General features: G+C 34.7%; 1 protein-coding gene across 6 annotated transcripts; it reads right to left on the bottom strand.

Annotated features, from left to right (window-relative positions):
* Positions 1–12,997: 12,997 nt before the first annotated feature.
* On the bottom strand, positions 12,998–21,102 carry LOC129880383 (pentatricopeptide repeat-containing protein At5g57250, mitochondrial). Of its 6 annotated transcripts, none has more exons than XM_055954385.1 (6): positions 17,621–21,102; positions 17,099–17,299; positions 16,552–16,775; positions 16,232–16,418; positions 15,140–15,422; positions 12,998–13,509 (listed from the first exon to the last, which is right to left on the bottom strand). In XM_055954385.1, the coding sequence occupies exon 1, from the start codon at positions 20,867–20,869 to the stop codon at positions 17,732–17,734; it is 3,138 nt and encodes a 1,045-aa protein (XP_055810360.1). In that variant the 5' UTR covers positions 20,870–21,102; the 3' UTR covers positions 12,998–13,509; positions 15,140–15,422; positions 16,232–16,418; positions 16,552–16,775; positions 17,099–17,299; positions 17,621–17,731. The 6 variants fall into 6 exon arrangements, with proteins under 6 accessions (XP_055810360.1, XP_055810358.1, XP_055810357.1 ...); XM_055954383.1 differs by lacking the exon at positions 12,998–13,509 and adding an exon at positions 14,922–15,060; XM_055954382.1 differs by lacking the exon at positions 12,998–13,509 and having other exon boundaries at positions 14,922–15,422; positions 17,065–17,299.
* Between the last annotated feature and the right edge of the window lie 783 nt (positions 21,103–21,885).

The raw sequence follows: 21,885 nt of genomic DNA, 5'->3' as shown, positions 1-21,885 counted from the left end.
GACTTTAGTAAAATAAAGCCCCAAATTTGATCATATTCTATATGTCTGCAGAGATAATCCACTCATTAATAAATTATCAAAATGATATTCATAATATTTTTTGGACATTAATTAACTAAAATGGAGATTTTATTTCAATGCTAACAAAATTGGAGATCACATTCTTATTTCCTATTTTTAGGAAAGAGAAAATCCTAGTTCAACTAGGTTTATGTTACAAAAAATTTATAAATTATAGAAACTGAATTTTTTTAGGAAAAGGACATCCTAGTTCAACTAGGTTTGTACTAAAGCACTATACACTATAAATAAGTACTTTGAAACAACTTTCTAATGTGCCGTATCTTTTACGTTCTACTTATTTTCTTTACTCATATTAGTGATCTTATTATTAGCCCAAAAAAGACAGTATAGGTCTCTTCTGCGAATAAGTTTCATATATAAACTCAAAAGACCTTTATTCTCTATAATTAGAATAGCTTTTCTTAGCTTTTATTTTGTATTCAAACTTTATGATGTACATCATCAAGTCTATATAAATTATACATTGGCAGCCTTGGTAACTTAAGAAAATCAACAGTTACCTCTTCTTTTGTTCTAATTTGGTATCAAGAGCCAACTATTTTTTTTCTGCCACCATGGACAACCCCAATCAGTCCATCCCTATTTCGGCTCAGCTACATTCCTCTTCTTCAACACGATTTCAATTTACTAAAGATAACAATGTCCTCATGGTATTTCACCCCTCTTGTTATTTTCTGAAGGGTCCTCAGAGAAAAATGATACTTTGGGGGTTAATTGATGACGGACTATATTGTTTGAATAGTGGGCTTCCTGTTATCTCATCCTCAGATCCTCATGCATTTGATTGCTCCTGAGCATCACTCCAAGTGTGGCATGAATGCCTTGGTCATCCTCATGAAAATCTTTTGTGTTATTTAGTCTCTAATTTTAATCTTTTAGTGTTTGTCCAATAAAATGTCTCCATTTTCTAGATCATGTCAATTAATAAAAAGCCATAGGCTCCCTTTATTTTCTTCTTCAAGTAGTAGCTTATTCCTTTTTGATTTGGCGTATTATGATGTTTGGGGACCTTTTCTGCGTTTATCTATCAATGGAAATAAGTATTTTATTCAGTTTTTTTAATGATTCCACTAAATTTGTTTGAATATTTTTCTTGGCAACAAAATCTCAAGTACTTGATGTATTTAAATACTTTCATAAGATGGTTGATACAAAATTTGACAAAAAAAATCAACATTGCAAATTGATTAGAGTGGGGAGTATCGTAATATGTCTTTCTATGCTCAATCCATTGGCATAACTCATTGTTTCTCTTTTCCTCACACTCATGAACAAAATGGGGCTCCAAAAATACATAACCGCATCATTGTGGAAAAAGGACTAACTCTAATTTCTTACACATGTCTTCCATATCAATATTGGGAACATGCATTGCTATAACTACATACCTACATAGCCGCACCATCACTCCTATGTTGTCCTTCAAATCGCCCAATCAAGCATTGCTTTGTAATTGCAAAAGTCAAAAAGGGGGTAAAGTTGGCAGCAACTTTGTCTGACAAATTTGGCAGCAACTTTGTCTGACAAATTTAGCAGCAACTTTGTTTGACAAATTTAGCAGCAACTTTGTTTGACAAAATTTGGCAGCAACTTTGTTTGACATAGTAAGAAAATGCGTATACGCGTTTTCTTTCTCTTATAATAGAGGGCCTCTTGCCCTCATTTAAATCATCCACAATTTCAAAAAGAGAGAGTAAGAATACAAAAAAAGTTATACACCAAGATAAATATTGTAGTCTTGAGTGTCCTCTTTAGTAGTTGTTCCTTTTACAAGAGACAAGTGTTAATAGTTGTTTTCTCCTTGTATTTGAGAGCAGTGTACTCCATATTTTAATACTGAGATCCTTCTATCCCGTGGTTTTTCCCCTCTATCTGTTAAAGGGGTTTTCATATAAAATTCTCTTGTCCAATTTATTTTCATATTTATTATCATATTAAACTTTAGTTGTGGTGCTTCCTCCCCCTAATAGTGGTATCAGAGCCTTGGTTATTCTGTCTGTTTTATGCGAAGGTACTATTCGTGAATAGTAAATTTTCGTGAATAGTAAAATTCAGTGAATAGTACTATTTACGTGAATAGTAAATTTTGGTGATGATACAGTTTGTCACGATTGTTCACAAAAATATTCAAAAATGATCTAGAAGGGTGTGAAGCAAATAACAATGTCGAGTATAATAAAGTTTAACGTTGAAAAATTCAATGGGACTAATTTCTCATTGTGGAAAATGAAAATAAAAGCGATATTAAGAAAGGACAATTGCTTACCTGCAATTGAAGATAGGTTCATAGATTTTACTGATGACAGCAAGTGGAATGACATAGACAGCAACGCAGTTGCTGATCTACACTTGGCACTAGCTGATCAAGTATTATCTAGTGTGGCTGAAAAATGGACGGCGAAGAAAATATGGGATACTCTTACGGGGTTGTATGAGGCCAAGTCTTTGCATAATAAAATCTTCTTAAAAAGAAGATTGTATACTCTTCGAATGGTAGAGTCCATGTCAGTTACTGAACACATTAATACTTTGAATACTCTATTTTTGCAACTTACAATAATGGGTTGCAAAATAGAAAGGACTGAACGTGCGGAGCTTCTACTTCAAAGTCTGCCTGACTCATATGATCAACTCATCATCAACCTGACAAACAATACAGACAGTCTAGTTTTCGATGAAATTGCAGCCGTTGTCTTGGAAAAAGAAAATCAGCGCAAAATTAAGGAAGACAGACAAGCAAGTTTGCAGCAAGCTGAAGCTTTGATGATGGTGAGAGGAAGACCAATGGAACATGGCCCCAGTGGGAGTCATAATCATGGTAGATCTCAATCAAGAAGTAAGAAGAATATCAAGTGCTACAACTATGGCAAGAAAGGGCACTTCAAGAAAGATTGTCGGTTCAAAAAGAAGAGTGAACACCCTGAGCAATCAAATGCTCAAGGGAATGTTGTATGTACCACGGATGATGAAATAAAAGAAGCAATATCAAATAATGAAGGTAGAAAACGTTTTACTGATGTCTGGATCATGGATACAAGAGCAACATGGCACATGTCTTCCTAGAGAGAATGGTTCCATCAATATAATCCTATCTCAAGAGGGTCTGTATTCATGGGAAATGATCATGCTTTGGATGTCATTGGTATTAGGTCCATCAAAATAAAGATGTATGATGGCACGGTACGCACCATCTAAGAGGTACGACATGTAAAAGACTTGAAAAAGAATCTATTGTCTTTAGGACAACTAGATGATAATGAATGCTCATATAAGACTCATGATGGAGTCATGAGAATATCCAAATGAGCGCTTGTAGTAATGAAAGCGAAAAAACTTACTGCAAATCTATATGTGCTTAAAGGTGAAACACACCAAGAAGGAGAAGCATCAACCGCGTCACCAAGTTCATTTGAAGAATCAACGATGATGTGGCATCGTAAACTTGGCCATATATCGGAATGAGGTTTGAAGATTCTTGCTGAGCAAAAGCTTCTTTCGGGGCTCAAAAAGGTTTCACTACCCTTTTGTGAGCATTGTGTTACCAGTAAGCAAAATAGGCTAAAGTTTAGAAGTTCCTCTGCTAAAAGCAAGGAAATACTAGATCTGGTCCACTCTGATATCTGGTAAGCACCGGTGGAGTCTCTAGGAGGAGCAAAATATTTCGTTTCATTCATCGACAATTACTCAAGGAGAAGTTGGTGTATCCAATCAAGAGAAAGGCAGATATTTTTACCATTTTCAAAGAATTCAAAGTGCGAGTAGAACTTGAATCTGAGAAAAAAGTTAAGTGTTTGAGAACAGATAATAGAGGAGAATACACTGGTGATGAATTTAATAACTTCTGTAAATAAGAAGGTATTAAACGACAGCTCACGGTGGCATATACTCCACAACAAAATAGAGTAGCAGAGCGGATGAACAGAACCTTATTGGAAAGGACAAGAGCTATATTGGCAACTGCAGGGTTGGAAAAACTATTCTGGGCAGAAGCAGTCAAAACCACCTATTATGTGATCAATCGGTCACCATCAACCGCAATTGATCTAAAAACGCCAATGAAGATATGGACAGGAAAACCAGCTGATTATTCTCGCTTACATAAATTCGGAAGTTCTGTTTATATTATGTACAACACGCAAGAAAAATCAAAGTTGGATCCAAAATTCAGAGAATGCATTTTCTTAGGGTATGCAGATAGAGTCAAAGGGTATCATTTGTGGGATCCCACTCCCCGCAAGGTGGTAATCAGCAGGATTGTTGTATTTATTGAAAATAAGATACAAGCAAAAGAAAGTAGCACTTCAAAAGAAAAATCAGAGACTACTACAGTTAAAGTTGAAGAAATAGTAGAAGTTCCAATTTCTTCTGAAGCAGCATTAGAGCACGAAGAATAAGAGCAAGCTGAGATCAAAACTCCAGAAGTTCGATGGTCAACTAGGGAGAGAAGAGAACCGCTTGGCACTCAGATTATTCTACGGAGAGTAATATTGCATATTGTCTAATAACAGAAGATGGAGAGCCTTCATCTTTTCACGAGGCTATGAAAGGCCAAGAATTATTTCTGTGGGTAGCAGCAATGCAAGAAGAAATTGAAGCTCTTCATAAAAATAAAACATGGGATCTTGTTTAATTACCAAAAGGAAGGAAGGCCATTGGAAACAAATGGGTCTACAAGATCAAACACAATGGTAATGATCAAGTGAAGAAGTATCGTGCAAGATTGGTGGTGAAAAGATTCGCTCAGAAAGAAGGTATAGACTTCAATGAGATATTTTCTCCAGTGGTTCTACTCACAACAATTCGAATGGTCCTAGCGATGTGTGCTACATTTGACTTGTACTTAGAGCAGTTAGAAGTCAAAACTGCATTTCTTCATGGAGAACTTGAAGAAGAAATTTACATGCTCCAACCAGAAGGTTTTGAAGAACAGGGAAAAAAGAACTTGGTTTGTAGGTTGAATAAATCTCTATACGGTCTCAAACAGGCGCCGAGATGTTGGTATATAAAATTTGATTCCTTCATTATAAGCATTGGATACAACAGACATAGTTCAGATCCTTGTGTTTATTACAAGAGATTTGGTGATAAAGATTTTGTTATTTTGCTGTTGTATGTTGATGACATGTTGGTAGCAGACTCCAACAAAGATCGTCTCATAAATTTAAAGGCATAGTTGGCTAGAGAGTTTGAAATGAAGGACTTGGGGCCAGTAAACAAGATTCTAGAGATGCAAATTCACCGAGACAGAAATAATAGGAACATTTGGCTTTCTCAAAAGAACTACTTGAAGAAAATCTTGAGACGCTTCAAGATGCAAGATTGTAAGTCAATTTCCACCTCACTTCCTATTAATTTCAAGTTATCCTCAAGTATGAGTCCTAGCAATAAAGCAGAGAGGATGGAGATAGCTCAAGTACCATATGCATCAGCAGTGGGAAGTTTAATGTTCGTCATGATATGTACAAGACCTGACATTGCACAAGCAGTGGGAGTGGTCAGTCGATACATGGCTAATCCTGGTAGAGAGCATTGGAATACTGTTAAGAGGATCCTGAGATACATCAAGGGTACCTCAGATGTTGCAATGTGTTATGGAGGATCAGACTTTACTGTTAAAGGTTATGTTGATTCAAATTATGCAGGTGATCTTGATAAAAGTAAGTCCACCACAGGTTATGTGTTTACTCTTGCTGGAGGAGCTGTAAGCTAGATTTCAAAACTGCAATCTATCGTGGCTACATCTACGACGGAAGCAGAATTTGTAGAAGCTACACAAGCTAGCAAAGAGGCAACATGTATGCATATGTTACTAGAGGAGCTCGGGCACAAACAAGAGAAGGTTGCTCTATTTTGTGACAGTCAGAGCGCTTTGCATCTTGCAAAGAATCCAGCATTTCATTCAAGGACAAAGCACATACGAGTTCAGATCACTTTGTTCATGAGAAGGTGGAAGAAGGCAGTGTGGATATTCAGAAAATTCACATCAATGACAACCTAACAGATATGTTTACAAAGCCGATCAACAGTAACAAGTTTAAATGATATCGATCTTCTATTGGCCTAGCAAAAATGTAACATTGCAGTAGTTGGATAGAAAGGATAGTGTGAAGACTTAATTGATTCTCAATTAAATCTTCAAGTGGGAGAATGCAAAAGTCAAAAAGGGGGCAAAGTTGGTAGCAACTTTTTCTGATAAATTTAGCAGCAACTTTGTTTGATAAATTTGGTAGCAACTTTGTTTGACAAAATTTGGCAGCAACTTTGTTTGACACGGTAAGAAAACGCATATACGTATTTTCTTTCTCCTATAAATAGAGGGCCTTTTGCCCTCATTTAAATCATCCACAATCCCAGAAAGAGAGAGTAAGAATACAAAGAGAGTTATACAGCAAGATAAAAATTGTAGTCTTGAGTGTTCTCTTTAGTAGTTGTTCCTTTTACAAGGGAGAAGTGTTAATAGTTATTTTCTCCTTGTATTTGAGAGCAGTGTACTCCATATTTTAATAGTGAGATCCTTCTACCCCGTGGTTTTTCCCCTCTATCTGTTAGAGGGGTTTCCACATAAAATTCTCGTGTCTAATTTATTTTCATATTTATTATCATATCAAACTTTAGTTGTGGTGCTTTCTCCCCCAACAATAATTGTACTTGAACACTTGCTCCCTATCCTCCCAATGCAAATGTGGTGGTTTGTAAATGGGTGTACCATATTAAGCATCAAGAGGATGGTTCAATTAAACAATACAAAGCTCGTTTAATTGCCAAAGGTTTTATCAAGAAGAGGGGTGGATTTCCATGATACATTCAGTCCAATTGGCAAACCTTCAACGATCAGACTTATCTTATCTTATGCAGTGTCTAAAGGTTATGCTCTTAAGCAATAAGATGTTAATAATGTGTTCCTTAATGGTGACCTTTTGAAGGTTATTTATATGTCTCAACCACTAGGCTGTATTGACTAGTCTTACCCACATTTTATGAGTCATTTGTCAAAGGCTTTATATGGCTTGGCCTAAAGCAAGCTTCTCGCGCCTAGTTTCTCAAGCTCAAAACATTTCTCTTATCGCATGGATATACACGTTATTACTTTGACTCGTCCTTGTTTTTCTTTCATACGCTCTCCTATACTACATACCTCTTAGTCTATATGGATGACATTATCATAATGGGTAGTGAACCCTCTTATATCTCCTCATTCACCAACTCTCTTGATCTTCAATTCTCTTTAAAAGACCTTTGTAATCTCTCTTTCTTCTTGGGTGTTGAAGTTACTTGTGTGAGATTTGGGATGCATCTATCTTAAGCTAGCTACATTATAGACTTACTCACTCGTACAAAAATGACAAGCCTTCTCATTCTCCAGCAAACACCATATTTTAATTGTACAAACATAGTGAAACCTTTAATGATTCCTTATTATCTAGGTGCATTGTTGGGGCTCTTCAATATGCGACCATCACACAATTAGAGATCTCTTTTTCGATGAGTCATGTTTATCAATACATGCAGAATCCTACCTTAGATCATTGGAAAGTTGTGAAACAAATTCTTCATTATCTCAAAGGATCGCTTGCATATGTAATATCCATCATGTCATCCACTTTCGCTACTATAAGTGTCTATTGTGATGCAGAATGGGTTGTTGATCCTGATGATCATCGTTCTCATCATGAATTTATTGTATATTATGATCCTAATCTATTCAATTGGTCTTCACGGAAGCAAATCGGTCCAACACTGAAATCAAATATTGTGCCATTATATTTACCACATCAAAAGTATCTTGGATTGCTATTTTGCTTAAGAAACTTCGATTGCCCTATCCTCGTCCTCCCATGATATTTTGTGATAAATCAATGTCATTTATCTCACTGCCAATCTTGTCTTTTATCAAATGCCGATGCATATTGAAATAGACTCACTTTGTTCGAGAAAAGATTGTTTGTGGCCAACTTTGTGTGCAATTCATTCCTTCCATTGGTCAAATTGCTGATGTGCTTACTAAAGCTTTAAGTTCCTCTCAATTTGATCATCTACCGTCCAAGCTCACTGTCTCCAAACCCGACATGCGCTTGTCGGGGGTATTAGATGAAAATATTCCTTATTTGCAAGTTGGGGTATACTATGAATCATGTGGTTGAGTTACAATATTTTATTTAATTCCTTGTGAAGACCATTTATTTTATTTTATTTATTATAAAAAAATCTTTATTTGAATAGTTCATTATATTTATATGTATGTTCTTTGCTTATATAGTAGATGATTTTGTGTATGAAGTTATTTAACTCATGCGCAGAAGATTAAAATTGTCGGTTCTTATAAGTTATAAATTATTGCTCACAATCAAAGATGAGGTAGGGTAAACATCTTGATGATTGCAACACAAAATTAAAAATGATTTGGTATTAATTATGGAAATGGTAAACTTTAAATTTCTTGTGCTAGTACATTTTGTATATATTGAACAAATCAAATAGAAATATTCATTTATGTTCTGAATGTCAATAAATAATATCTTTGGTCCATTACATGTATTTATACTCTTAATCTTGACAGAATTATCATGATCAATGTAGTTTGTTTTATTATTTTAATCTATTAAAAGGTGAGACTCTATTATAAGTCAACATATTCCTAATAGATTGGATGATGACAAATTTGTAACACCCCGGATTATTTTTCGTCAAGACTCGAACCGTTCTTCTTGTGCATGTAGGATCGAACTTGATGACTTGTAATTTTATATATGAGTTAGAATCAATTCCTAGGTATTTGAAGAGTATTAGAGGTGGTTTAGCGTCATAAGGGATCTCTAACACCAAGCTGAGTCCAAAGAATTCCAATCGACTATGTTTTAAGATGAGTTTGTATAAGGGTTAACTTCAAATGATCATATCTCTTAGAATATAACGAATTGCGTGGCTCATGACCTATCAAATTAAAGTTCTTTGAGTTTTCTTTCCAATGCCACTAAGATTGCATTTTTTAGAATTCAGAGTCAAAAGTTATGACTATTATACTATAGACTATCACTGCAGAAATTTCAGGCCTAGGGCTGCAGTGGCACGACGCGCCACTATAGCGCCTGAAACTAGTCTCTGAAGTTTAACCCTTGGTGCGATGCGCCACTATCGCGCCTATATTTTTTTGGACTCATTTTTTAGATTTTTCTTGAGGAAAGGGCATTTTGGACCTTTCCCACCCATCCTATATCTAAAACACTACACTAGGGTTCACCATTTCCGCCCCATCTCAGTTTCTAAGGGTTTTTTCTCCAAAAACACCCAAGAACTTGAAGGAAAGAATTGAGAAGAGAAGGAGGGCTAGAGTTCAAGTTCTTCAAGTAAGGTCATCAAATCTTTGAGTTGTTTTTCAAGTCAGGTATGTAAGGCTAACCTAAAATATGGATTGAGTTCTTCCATATGCCCCATAGATGTGTTGGATGAAAGTTGTGAAAGGCTTGAACCTTCTATGAAGGTTTTCTTGAATTTTTTCTAAACTATAGAATAATTTTATATACTATTAATTGATTGATGATTTTCATGACTTGAATTATTGAATAATTATCTTTCATATTTATTTCATAAACCGTAGCTACATATTGACTACAAATGAATTTTTGTCTATAAATTCATATGTATTGATGGTGTTCTTGAGTTGAGTTTTGTTGAGAGTATGGACTCATGTATTCATTCACATGAACCCAAGATGAGATTTCTTTTTCTCATAATTGTCTTGAGATTGAAATTGATGGTTTTTGTGTATGTGTATTGATTGGAATGAAAAGAATGAATTGGGATAGTTATGAATGTGAATAGCATAAAAAGGAATGAAACCTTGGTAGAGCTAGAATGTCCTTTTGTCTCTATAAATTGAACATAGAATTAAATAAGGATTTTGAATCAAGATGTTTGATGATGATGTCAATGATGATGAGGTGAATGATGTATATTTAACTAAGGAAAAATGATTGATGAAGAGGTTATGTTGTTGATGATGTTTTGAGATGGAACGGATTGAAGTTTAATGTGACTACATGATATGTGATTTACATAATTTGATTTGATTGGAGTCATATGAGTATAAATGATTGTTTGAGAAGGAATTTTAAATAAGTGATTTGTGAATATTTTTGCATAAACTATTTATACACTATTTTGAGTCTAAAGAATGATTATTTTTATCTTTGATTTAAAAAGAGTTTAAGCATGAGTTGAGTTTGAGAAGTCTCTAAATTATCATTTTTTGAACATGAGTATTTTGAGTATAAACGAGTTGAACATTTTTACATAAAAATGTCCATTTTGAGTTTGAGTTGAGGAGTTGAAATTATGTTTTAAATGCATCTAATATTTTCTACATTCATTGAGTTGAGATGGTATCAAATTCAAAGAAGAAGAGTTTGATGATTGAGATGAGTTGATTGTGAATGAAGGTCCAATGAGACCAGATTGATTGAGTTTTGAAAAGAGTCCAATGAGACTAAATGAGTTGATTTGAAACTGAGTCCTAAGAGACTAAATGAGTATTTTGAATATTTTACTCATTTGATAGATATGAACATATTGAGTCTTGGGAGGAGTATCGAGCACCGAATTGGGTAAGAGTATAGTCCATACTCGAATTCCATGAACTACGTAGCCAACGTAGGAAGGGATTGGACCGTTAAAGTCAGATGTTTCCCATTTCATTATCCTGAAATAATAGGATTTGATTAATTGATGGATCCATGATTGGTTGATTCATTCATACCCTGGCAAAGTATGAACGGATGTGGCAAAAACGTCGGCTTATTGTACTATCACTGGCTCATAGGTAATGGTTATCGGTTAGAGAAACTCCCAATTGAGTGGATTGTGCTTGATATGGTTGGTTTGATTGAGTTGATTTGTAAAACATTACTAAATTCTAATTTGCATATCTATTGAATTGAGTCCTTTGACTTTATTGTTGAGTTGATTGTATATGATTGGATTGGATTGGATGGTATGTGATTGGATTGTAAATAATTGGATTGGATTGAATTTGATTGTACTAAATTGGATTGGATTGAATATGATTGGATTGGATTGGATTGGATGTGATCGAATTATAAATGATTGGATTGAATTGGATTGTACATGATTGGATCGGATTGTATATGATTGAATTGGATCGGATCGTATATGATTGGATTGAATGAGATTGTATATTATTGGATTGGATTGTATATGATTGATCTCTGTCTAAACTATGTTCTTACTTTAGACTTATGACACCTTGATTGAGTATCTCTTATCCTTATGACTTGAGATATTTGAGTTGGTATTATTTTATCTTGACACATGTTTTATTCTGTCATATTACATACTCGTACATTCCACGTACTAACGTCCATTTGGACCTGCATCATTTCATGATGCAGAGACAGGTTTAAGAGATCATCAATAGGCACACCATTGAGGATTTGTTCATACTCAGCTTATTGGTGAGTTCTCCCCTACATTCGGAGGACACCACTTATGTTATTCTTGCGTTGAGTTTAGTCTTTCATTCTGATTTGAGGTAGACATGAATCTGTCATTGGCACCAATTAGATAGTAGTAATAGAGGCTTCATAAACTAGATAGTGATGGATCGATTGAGTATTTTATTTTCTTGAATTGTTCGTGTCAAACTATTTAATGACATAGATTGGAGATTGATTTGTTGGCCCATGACCTTTCTTTCTTGAGTTAGATTGTTGATTGTGATTGTCCACCTAATTATTTCGTTATTTTAAGCCTTCCGCTGATTGATTGAATGAATGGATGTGTGATTGGATCAAGTGGTTCGCTTGGGGACCAGCAATGACCTTCGAGTGCCGGCCAAGTCTAGGGTACCCTCCCGGGATGTGACAAAATTACATTAGTAAAATAATAATTAGTTGATAGAACCGTGCCTCGAACTTGAGAAAGAAGACACTCCTTTATGGTTGCTTATAAGTTGTCACGTGAAAACACTGTAGATGGATTATATCTATCACGTGAAATATTTTAAGCATAAAACTAAAGAATTAAATTAATCAGTGGGTTAAAATTTTTCAGAAGTTTGATTTAATTGATTGGGGTAATTCGAACTTGGTGAGTTAAATAAGATGTAATGGTAGACTTCAAAATTAAATTGAGAAGTGCAATTACAGATTTATAATGGAATAATATGCATTTATTACGATGATTAATTTATTCTTGTGCAAATTTATATCATTATTGAAAGCCTCAAATAATAAATTTGCGGTTTCTGTTATGCCTGACTAATTAACCAGTGTTGGAAAATGAATATTTTATAGAATAGGTAAAATTATATTTTACTAGTCTTCTTAATAGAGTAAGACATTTTGAATTTTAAATGTTTAGATAAAAGTTGAAAACGTTTTGCCCTTAATGGAAAAAACGTTTTGGTTTTGATTCTTTTTAATTGCTCTTTAATTGTCCTTATTAACTACTCCTTTATGACTGAAAACACCTCCTCCTTGGACTGAAAGGTTGTGTAAAGGGCAAGAGGGGCAGTAAAGAAAAGTATCTCTGTCAGAAAAGCAAATACTTGCCCACGCAAGTTCTGGTAGAATAACTAGTGAGGAAATTAATAGAAGATTGCAGTTTCGCAGTTTTGAATTTATCAGCTTTGAATGAATTCTGTGATAGCTTCAACAGATTAGTTGTTCTTCTAAGTTTATTCAAGTTATATTATTTAATTATAATTTAAATTCGTGATCTTGCATAATGCTTCCGTTGTGCATGTTCTAACAACAAGAATATAGAACTCCTCTGTAAATATTAATAATTCCTTTTGTTTTGTATTTAAACTCTATTGTGTACATGATCGGCCTATATAAATTATACATTGGCAGCCTTGGTCACTTAAGAAAACCAACGACTGACCTCTTCTTTTGTTCTAATTGGTAATATGTTTATTTTTCTGTTATTGGATACGTGCATAATGTTTATCGTGTTATTAGTTGCTCATTTCCTCTATTCGGTTTCATTAAGATCAATACAGATAGAAGTTTCATGTCGAATTCAGGGTTAGTATGCTTTGAAGGTATTGCATGAGACGGTAAGGGAAGGTGCACAGAGGATTCATCGGGCGACTAGGTGTGGTAGCAACCCCTCCATGCCTCACTGCGGGCTGACCTTGGCGAAGAACTACAAGTTGAAGAAGATCATCATCGAGATTGACTCGAGTGATGCCTTCATGTTGCTGAGTGATGGTGCTGTCGTAGATAATCACTCCGATCGCGATGTGATAAAAGAGTGTCGATATCTCCTGTCCGAACTTAGGATCTCCATGATGCCTCTGAGGGTCAACTGGGAGAATGCAGCAAGATGAAGAGCTGGTAATACTACATTGTCCGCCACATTCTATGCACCAACTACTTCTCGCGGACATGACTCACCTACCATACCCTATATATCAAAAACATGTACGGTAGTTTAGTGTACCTCAAAAAAAATACAGTTGTAAATATTAAAAAGTATACAATGATATTGATTTTTTTTTTTGTTAATTAATATGCAAAGATATGATATCATTTCTTTTTCTTACAAAATAAATTGTAACAAAAGAATGTGAAATAAATTCTAAAGATGAACATAGAAATATCAAACCTCAAGAATGGGAAAATGGGAGAGACGAGGCAGCTAAGGATAAAAGTGGAGGGAAAAAAGAAGAATAAAATAACGTTTGATTAGGGTTTTTGTTTTGAAGGTTAATTTAAAAACGGAAAAGGCCTAAAATATCCTCGAACTATTAAAAATGGTACAAAAATGCTTCTAATTCATTTGTTGGGCCTGAAATGTCTTTGACATCCACCGGTCCAAAAATGACATTTTCTTTAACGGAAAGGGGCATGAGGGGCATTTTTGTACAATTTTCGATAGTTCGAAGGCGTTTTAGGCCTTTTTCCGTAATTAAAATTCTGCTAAATAAATTTTGATTTATAATTAATTTTAAATAATTAAATTTTAACCAATAGATGGCCACCACGTGTTTAAAAATATTATTCAAATTATTTAATTAAAATTTTACTAAATAAATTTTGATTTATAATTAATTTTAAATAATTAAATCATAACCAATAGATGGAAGCAACGTGTTTAAAAAAATTATTCAAATTATTTAATTAAAATTATATTAAAGAAATTTTGATTTATAATTAATTTTAAATAATTAAATTGTAACAAATAGATGACTGCCATTTCTTTAAAAAAAAATTAATTCGAATAATTTTTTTAAACATGTGGCGGCTATCTATTGGTTACAATTTAATTATTTAAAATTAATTATAAATCAAAATTTATTAACAAAATTTTAATTAAATAATTTGAATAATTTTTTTAAACAGAGGACATCTATTGGTTACAATTTAATTATTTAAAATTAATTATAAATAAAAATTTATTTAACAAAATTTTAATTATAAAAAACGACATAAAATATCCTCAAACTATTGAAAATGATATGCCCTCGAACTATTTTAAATGTCCCTCGTGCTCTTAGTAATATGATCTGTCGACATGACATTACTTTATTTAGATTAGAAATTTCCTTGATAATAGTTTTATTTTAAATAAACATTTTATCTGAATGATTATTCGTGGAAATAAAAAATTATTAAGATACTTTGACATATGAAATTTGTGAGAGGTCAATCGGGGTGCAAATGCTTTATTTATTATTCTATTCATCTTGAAATTGAAATTTTGAGAGCAAACTAAAATTTTTCTTTTTGATCGAAATTTCTTTATATGAATCAGATGTCAGAACACAAGGTAAACTGGCTTCATCCTAGGAATCCAACAATTTCACTAGGCAACAATTTACTTAACTTGATCTTTTTCAATCTGGTAGAAAATAAGGACTTTCTGAAGGTCTTATAATGTTGATGTTGTTGATTATCCTGAGTTCTAAAGGATAACTTGTTTGTGCCCTAAAGCATATCACTGTAAGCATCGATCCTGTTATCGATAGGTTAATAAAAAAGAGACCAATAGGATTTTGTATTGCGAACATTACTTAGATGGGTTCTAGAAAGACCTGTAGCAAGGAATGGAAAAATCCAAAATGAAGAAATTGAGCGCTGCTTTTGCATCTATCTAAGGGATCCTCAGTTTGATCCGAGGAAGCAATGTCACTCGATCATTATCAAACTGACTGCAACCTTTTCCTGTCCATGAAGATCCCACCAAATCACCTTCTACTTCTAATAGGCCATGAACTAGATCAGAATCATTCTCAACGAGTGCTCGCCATTGTCATCCACTTTGACAAATCCAAGTACTAACTTCTCCAGAAAACCGTTAATTACATGCCTGCCTGCCTGGGAAAGAAAAACAAAATCAAATGAGATAATAGTTCATTCACAATATAAAATGAGTCAAAGAGACAGCTAATCAAGGGTGAAAGTCACAATTTTAAACTCTCTGTGACAAAAAATCCGAAAAGATGATAACATACTCAATCTGGCAATTCTAAAGAACCATCTGTAACCAAAAATGAGCGGAAAAAAACAAATATTCCGTCTCTCATCTTGAGCAATTTTTAGGCTAAACAGAACAGTAAGAACTTAATGAATTAGTTCAAGACACATGCAATGACTAGAAGCAACAGCCATCTCGTGGACTTGCAGTTGCAGGAAGTTAAAACAATATCAAAAGCTTCAGCTAACTAAACACTCAGTTTTCCAAGACCTCTATACTTTATAGTAAACAAAATGGAAGTACATGTCTTTGAAATACAGGAAAATCCTCCCTACCTACTCCCTCTGTCCCAACTTATGTAACACACTTCCCTTTTTAGTCGTTCCAAAGAAAAATAGCACACTTCTATATTTAGAAACAATTTAACTTTAGATTTCTCATTCTACCCTTAATGAGATATTTATAACCACAAATATATATAGCTTATATTAGATCACAAGTTTCAAAATCCTGTGTTCAATCAAACACCATCACACAAATTGGGATGGAGGGAGTAATCGATTTGTATGTATAGCCACTTCAGTTGTGCTCACCCTTGCTCGGAAGTATCTTTCTTCTGGGAACATGGTCAATCATAATATTTTAATTATGCCAAGTAACCATGACAGATAAGTCCTCTCAATATGGTTTAAGAGAATAACACTCTTACCTTCAATACCGCCACAACAATATTATTCGTCCAAACATATCGAAACAAAACTGCAGATGGAAAACAACCACCTTTTTTTCTCCCAAGGAAGCTAACTTGAAGACTGAAAATAGAAATATAATCAGTGATAGAAAACTGAGGAAAAACAATCAGTCATCCAAGGAATAGAAAACTCAGGCTTCTCTCCCTGAAAAAGAAATTACAAAGATGAAGTTAGTAAGTATGGAAATATAAAAATTAGAAACAAATACATAATCCAGTAGCCTTCTAGAATGCAATTGAACAAGTCATAATAATCTTTTAATAGCTGCAAACATTACCTCAGTCAAATATTCATAGAAATTGAAATCATGGTCCGTCTTTTGCATCTGCTGAGTACTCGTAAAAAATGCTTGAAAGGTGGCTTGCAAGATTCCCAAGATTCACCTAGATACATGCAATCATAACACAATTCACTTCCAATTCTCGATGCCAAGATAACCAGTACATCCCATAAAGCAATCCATCTTCCAAGGGAATCCAAATATAACCCACTCTCGAAAATCTGTAGGACAATGTCAAAGACAGTGGTGTTTGATTTATCAATGTTATCAAACACTATAACACAGAATGAAATAAGCTAGGTCGCTGAGTCACTAGTCTCATCTGTCTCATTAATAGTGCAACAAGAACTACAAGTAACAACAATGAGATAAGCTTTACCTCAACGGATAAATACTCATCACAACTCACCTTTTGAATGGTGAAAGCAGGAGGGAAAGAAATTTATAACCAGATAAGTGAAGTGTGCAAATGTTATGTATAGTCTGCAAAAGTGACATGTGTAAAATTACCGCAATAACACAGGTAGTGACAGTGAGACATCACCTAAAGCTTTATGTATAGTCTGCAAAAGTGCAGATAAAATGCCACAAAGTCTTGAATGGTCTTTGCAAGAAGGTCCGAATTCCCCTGTGCTTCTGCTGTAGAAAGAATACTACTAAGTCCATTGTGCCAAGTTTCCTAACACCTAGCTTTAGAGGCCAAGATTTGCTCTTTTTGGTGTAAGGCTTCCAATTCTTTTTCCACCTGCATTGGATATCAAACTCGGAGTTGGCTCATAATTCAAATACTTGCATTGGAATTCATACGTGCAACTTAGTAATGAATGTTATGTTATATAATTAGAAGAAATAGATTTTATAAGTTAACAATATATAATTGCTTGACCTATCTCTTTTAAAGCAAACACTCAGAATAAGTCTAAGTAGAATAAACTCCCACTACAAAGTTACAAAAATCATTTTGAACTGTTTGTGAAAAACAGATATATGAGTTAACCAAGAGTCACCAAAAAGAAACAAACATGCAGATTATATTGAGGTATAACTCAACAAGAAGAAAACATACCCAATATAGCTCCTGTATGGTTGTATGATTCTTTGTTCCAGCAAGAAACACTAGAAGAGCTCAAACCATATCCAGAGAAGCTAGTCAATTTTGTCCAAAGACAAATAAGCTCTAAGTGAAACCAGTAACAATTTTTGCCACTTCATTAGCATTATCATACTCCCCTTTTGAACATAATAAAGCAATACAAGAATAATAAGAATTGAAGTCAAGGAACTGGTTTATTTGAGTGTCTTGATTATGAGGGTTGTTTGATGCCTTCACCGATGTCCAACTCTCGCATGATTGGGAGCCTATATCTGCTTTGTATTTGTAGAATAAGTCTTTAGAATCAAATCTCTTCTCTCTAACAGGGAAAAACATGGACATCACTTCATTGAGAATATTAACAGCCTCTTGGATGCTTCCTCGCTCACACAACAGAGAAAGAAAACTTCCAATTGACTCTGTTTCAATCTCGCTTTCAACTCTGCCAAGAAGATCAATGACAGATTTTGATTGAAACATCTCCCTCAAAATGCATCGAGATTCTTCCATCCTTCCTTTATCACATAAGCCTCTCACCAAGTACATGAAACCCAAGAAATCAGGTAGTGTACCTCTCCTTTTGAACTCAGAAAAGAACCCAAGAGCTCCCTCCATGTCACCCTTCTGACAATAGCTGTTAAGTACTGCACCGACAGTGAATTCATCTGGAGTTAGGCCTTTAGCTTGCAAATCAAGAAGAAGCTTCAAAGTTTCCTGGACTTGACCTAACTTGCTGCATCCATCAATTAATGAATTGTATATGTGAGTATTTGGTCTAAGATCCTTTAGGGACATTTCCTCAAACAACCTTCTCGCATCTTCTAAACGACCTTCTTTTGATAAAGTGTCAATGAGTATACCATATGTGATTTCTGAAGGAACTATATTATTCTTTTCTAATGAATCAAATAACCGAAAAGCTTCAACCACGCACCCTTGACGACACAACCCATTGATAACTGAGTTATAGGTTACAATATTGAAAGAAATTCCTTTATTCTTGGCAAACTTACAGAGATCTAACGCCCTGTCAATATGTCCTCCTTTGCAAAGGCCGTCAATAACAATTGAGTAGTCAACCACATCCAAGAGCAGTAGCTTATCTCCCGCTCCCACAACAAGGTCAAAAGCATCCAGATATCGGCCACTTTTTGTCAGTGTCCTCAAAACAATAGCAGGAAAAGCTACCGCAGATACGCCACCTTTCATAGTAGCAAGAAACCGAAGCGCAGTTTCTACATTTTTAATGCAAAGAAAGTACACAAGTATCTCCTTTTCTCTAAGCTCAAACATCCCATAATTTTTTATGAATGTTGTCAAAAGGAGGCCAGTCAAAAAGGTTTGGCCACCATAGAGAAGAGATCTCATTATAAGATAGTAAGAGTTCTTGCTTAGTACAAAGCCATTACTTTGGATCACCATTAATAGATCGAATGCAGCCTCTGATAATCCTTTGTTGCACAGGAAAGAAACAGCATCGCTACACATTGAACCAAATTTTTCATGCTCAATTCTTCCCAATCTCTGAAACAAATCTAAAACTCCATCAGCACCCTTAACTCCAAAGATCTTTTTTATCAATATCATATAGATCCTTGTACTTAAAGGCAGACCTTGATCTATTAGTTCAACGAATACTTCAACTGCCATGTCCGGCATGTCATTCTTACAGAGCCCCTGAATGGTGCAATTGTAACATGCAGCTGAAGTTATAGATGCCTTCCGAAATTCATCAAATATTTCAAGTGCCTCATCTAGCATTCTTACTTTTGAGTAACCTTCAATCATTGTACAGTAAGTAACAAAATTGGAAGTCAAGCCCATATCCGATATTTTCTTATATATGGCAAGAGCTTCCTCAAACAAACCCATCATAAATAGGCCTTTTATAAGCAAGTTGCACATAGTAACATCCAGAGAAACAGCAGCCGCTTCAAGTCTATTTTTTGTTTCTAGCATTCCCGTGACATTTTCTTCTTGCATATAACCATGTAACAATGTACTATATGTGATAATATCTCCGGGGATTCCCTTAGACACATCATCAGCCTCAATCATCCTCCCTGCTTTGCACAATCCATTAATAATGGTGTTGTATGTGACAACACTAGGTTTTATCCCTTTCTTCTCCATTTCCCCGAGCAGTTCGAATGCACGTTCTATATCACCCTTCCTGCACACACCATCAATTAACACTGCATAGATAAACTCATCCGCTTCAATCTGCAATTCGTCAACCATCTTAAACACGGTGAACGCCTCACACAGTTTCCCTTTCTTGCAAAATCCTAATATCACTGCTGTAAGAGTGACCAAATTAGGTTGCAGACCACGTTTTTTCATCGTGTATAGGAACCCAATTGCTTTCTCCACATGCCCCTCCTTTGAAAACCCATCAATAAGTATTGTATAACCTATTGTATCCAACTCAATCCTCCTACACACCATCTCATTGTGTCTGTGCAGTGCCTCTTCAATTGCCCCTTCCCCAAAATACCCATATATCCAATTACTGTAAAATACAACATCTAATTCTAATCCATATATTTGCATCCTAGCAACCAAATTAGAAACCTCGTCGATTCTTCCTAATCTACAATAAGCACTTAATAGTGCTGTATAAGTAACAACATTGGGCTTCAAATAACCTGAATTCACAGCATTCTCAAAGAACTTAACAGCAAGCTCAGCCTTTCCAACACTTAAAAACCCAGAAATCACAAAACTACATACAAAATTATGAAATGGGTACTTGTTTTTCTCATTGTTCATCAACTCTAACACTTGAATTGCCTTATCCATCTTTCCCTGACTACATAAAGAGTAAATCAATGAAGAGAAAGTGTAAGAAGAAAGCAAAACATCATCACTCACTGAGCAATCCTTCAGTATGGAAAGCGCCTTTTCGGAGTTTCTTCTTTTACAGAGGCGTTGAACTAATGAATCAAATAAGCGTTTCTCCATCTGGGTATTCTTCTTCTTCTTCAAGTACTGAACTGCTTCATCATATTTATCCTCTTTGACAAGGGATTGTATGAAAATTCTGCGTGTCTTGGAGTCTCCTTTAAATTGATTTGATTTCACCAAGTGTATAATGAGTTTGAATCTTCCCGATCGAGAAAGGAAGAGGAGGAATTGATTGAAGTGAGGAGTGGTGGGAGTGAAACCGCTCTTCAATAGAGAAACGAGGGAGAGAGATTCAGAAATCTTGTAGAGAATCATCGTCTATAGTAAGTAGTATACAGTTAGATTTTGGGAAGTTTCATAGAATTAATTTGAGAAAAATGGAATCATAACAGCAAGACGAGCAAATACTCTTCAAATCCCAAAACTGAAGAGCCTAAATGCAGGCAAGTTCTTCTTCAATATTTGTCTATCGATCAGGATTCACGGTTCAGAGATTTCACTCCACCACCAGAGAGTTGAGAAGAATGTTGGGCGAGAAGGCGAGATGTATTTTCAAAAAGAAAATAAAATGGATAATTTCACAAACATCCCCTAACATTTGGCTAGGTAACATTAACCACCTCCTTTGTGATTTAATTGGCTATTAGGCTAATTTTTTCTATTTTAATAACAAATCTTTTTTACATATATTTATCAATAATCAAGGAATAATTCCATACACCTCCCTTCACATTTGACCTCATAAAACTAATTTTACAATATTATGTATATATATTGGTTAATATGAATTCTAACACATGGACAACTTAGAAAATGATGTGTTGTAGTATATTTCTGGTGGGATCCAAGTTAATGAAAGACGACTTTGATTAAAAATTAGGAAAATGCCTGGATAGTCTATCTCAAGCTTGCATCAGGCGGTCTTGAGATCCACTATGGTGGTTACGTATTCATGAATATAATGGTCGAAAAGTGTAGATAATAAACATCATAGGTTGCTTATCTCCTCTAATTTTCATTACTACTACTCAGAATATTTTGAATTGAAACAAGCAACCAATGCTTCTCTTTGGTCAAACTGATTGGGATTTTCACCGAATGTTTTGATCTATCACTTATCTCTTTGCTAGCTTGCTTCTATTTGTTTTCTAAGAGAAAATCCAGACCATATATGGGAGAAATCAATGCAATAATCAACTCGCTATCAAACAAGGCGACAGAATGTTAACCAGATAACATGGCAATCGGCTATAGTATTGCCAGGTTTTGAGATATTGTAAGTTGTCAGCGATCAAAGGGAGCTAAACAATGGTGATTCGACTTTAATACGT

This window comes from Solanum dulcamara, chromosome 2 (genome assembly GCF_947179165.1).
Source record: "Solanum dulcamara chromosome 2, daSolDulc1.2, whole genome shotgun sequence".
NCBI classification, from domain to species: domain Eukaryota; kingdom Viridiplantae; phylum Streptophyta; class Magnoliopsida; order Solanales; family Solanaceae; genus Solanum; species Solanum dulcamara.
Note: the sequence above shows the minus strand (reverse complement) of the source record. Positions and strands in the feature narration are given on the sequence as shown.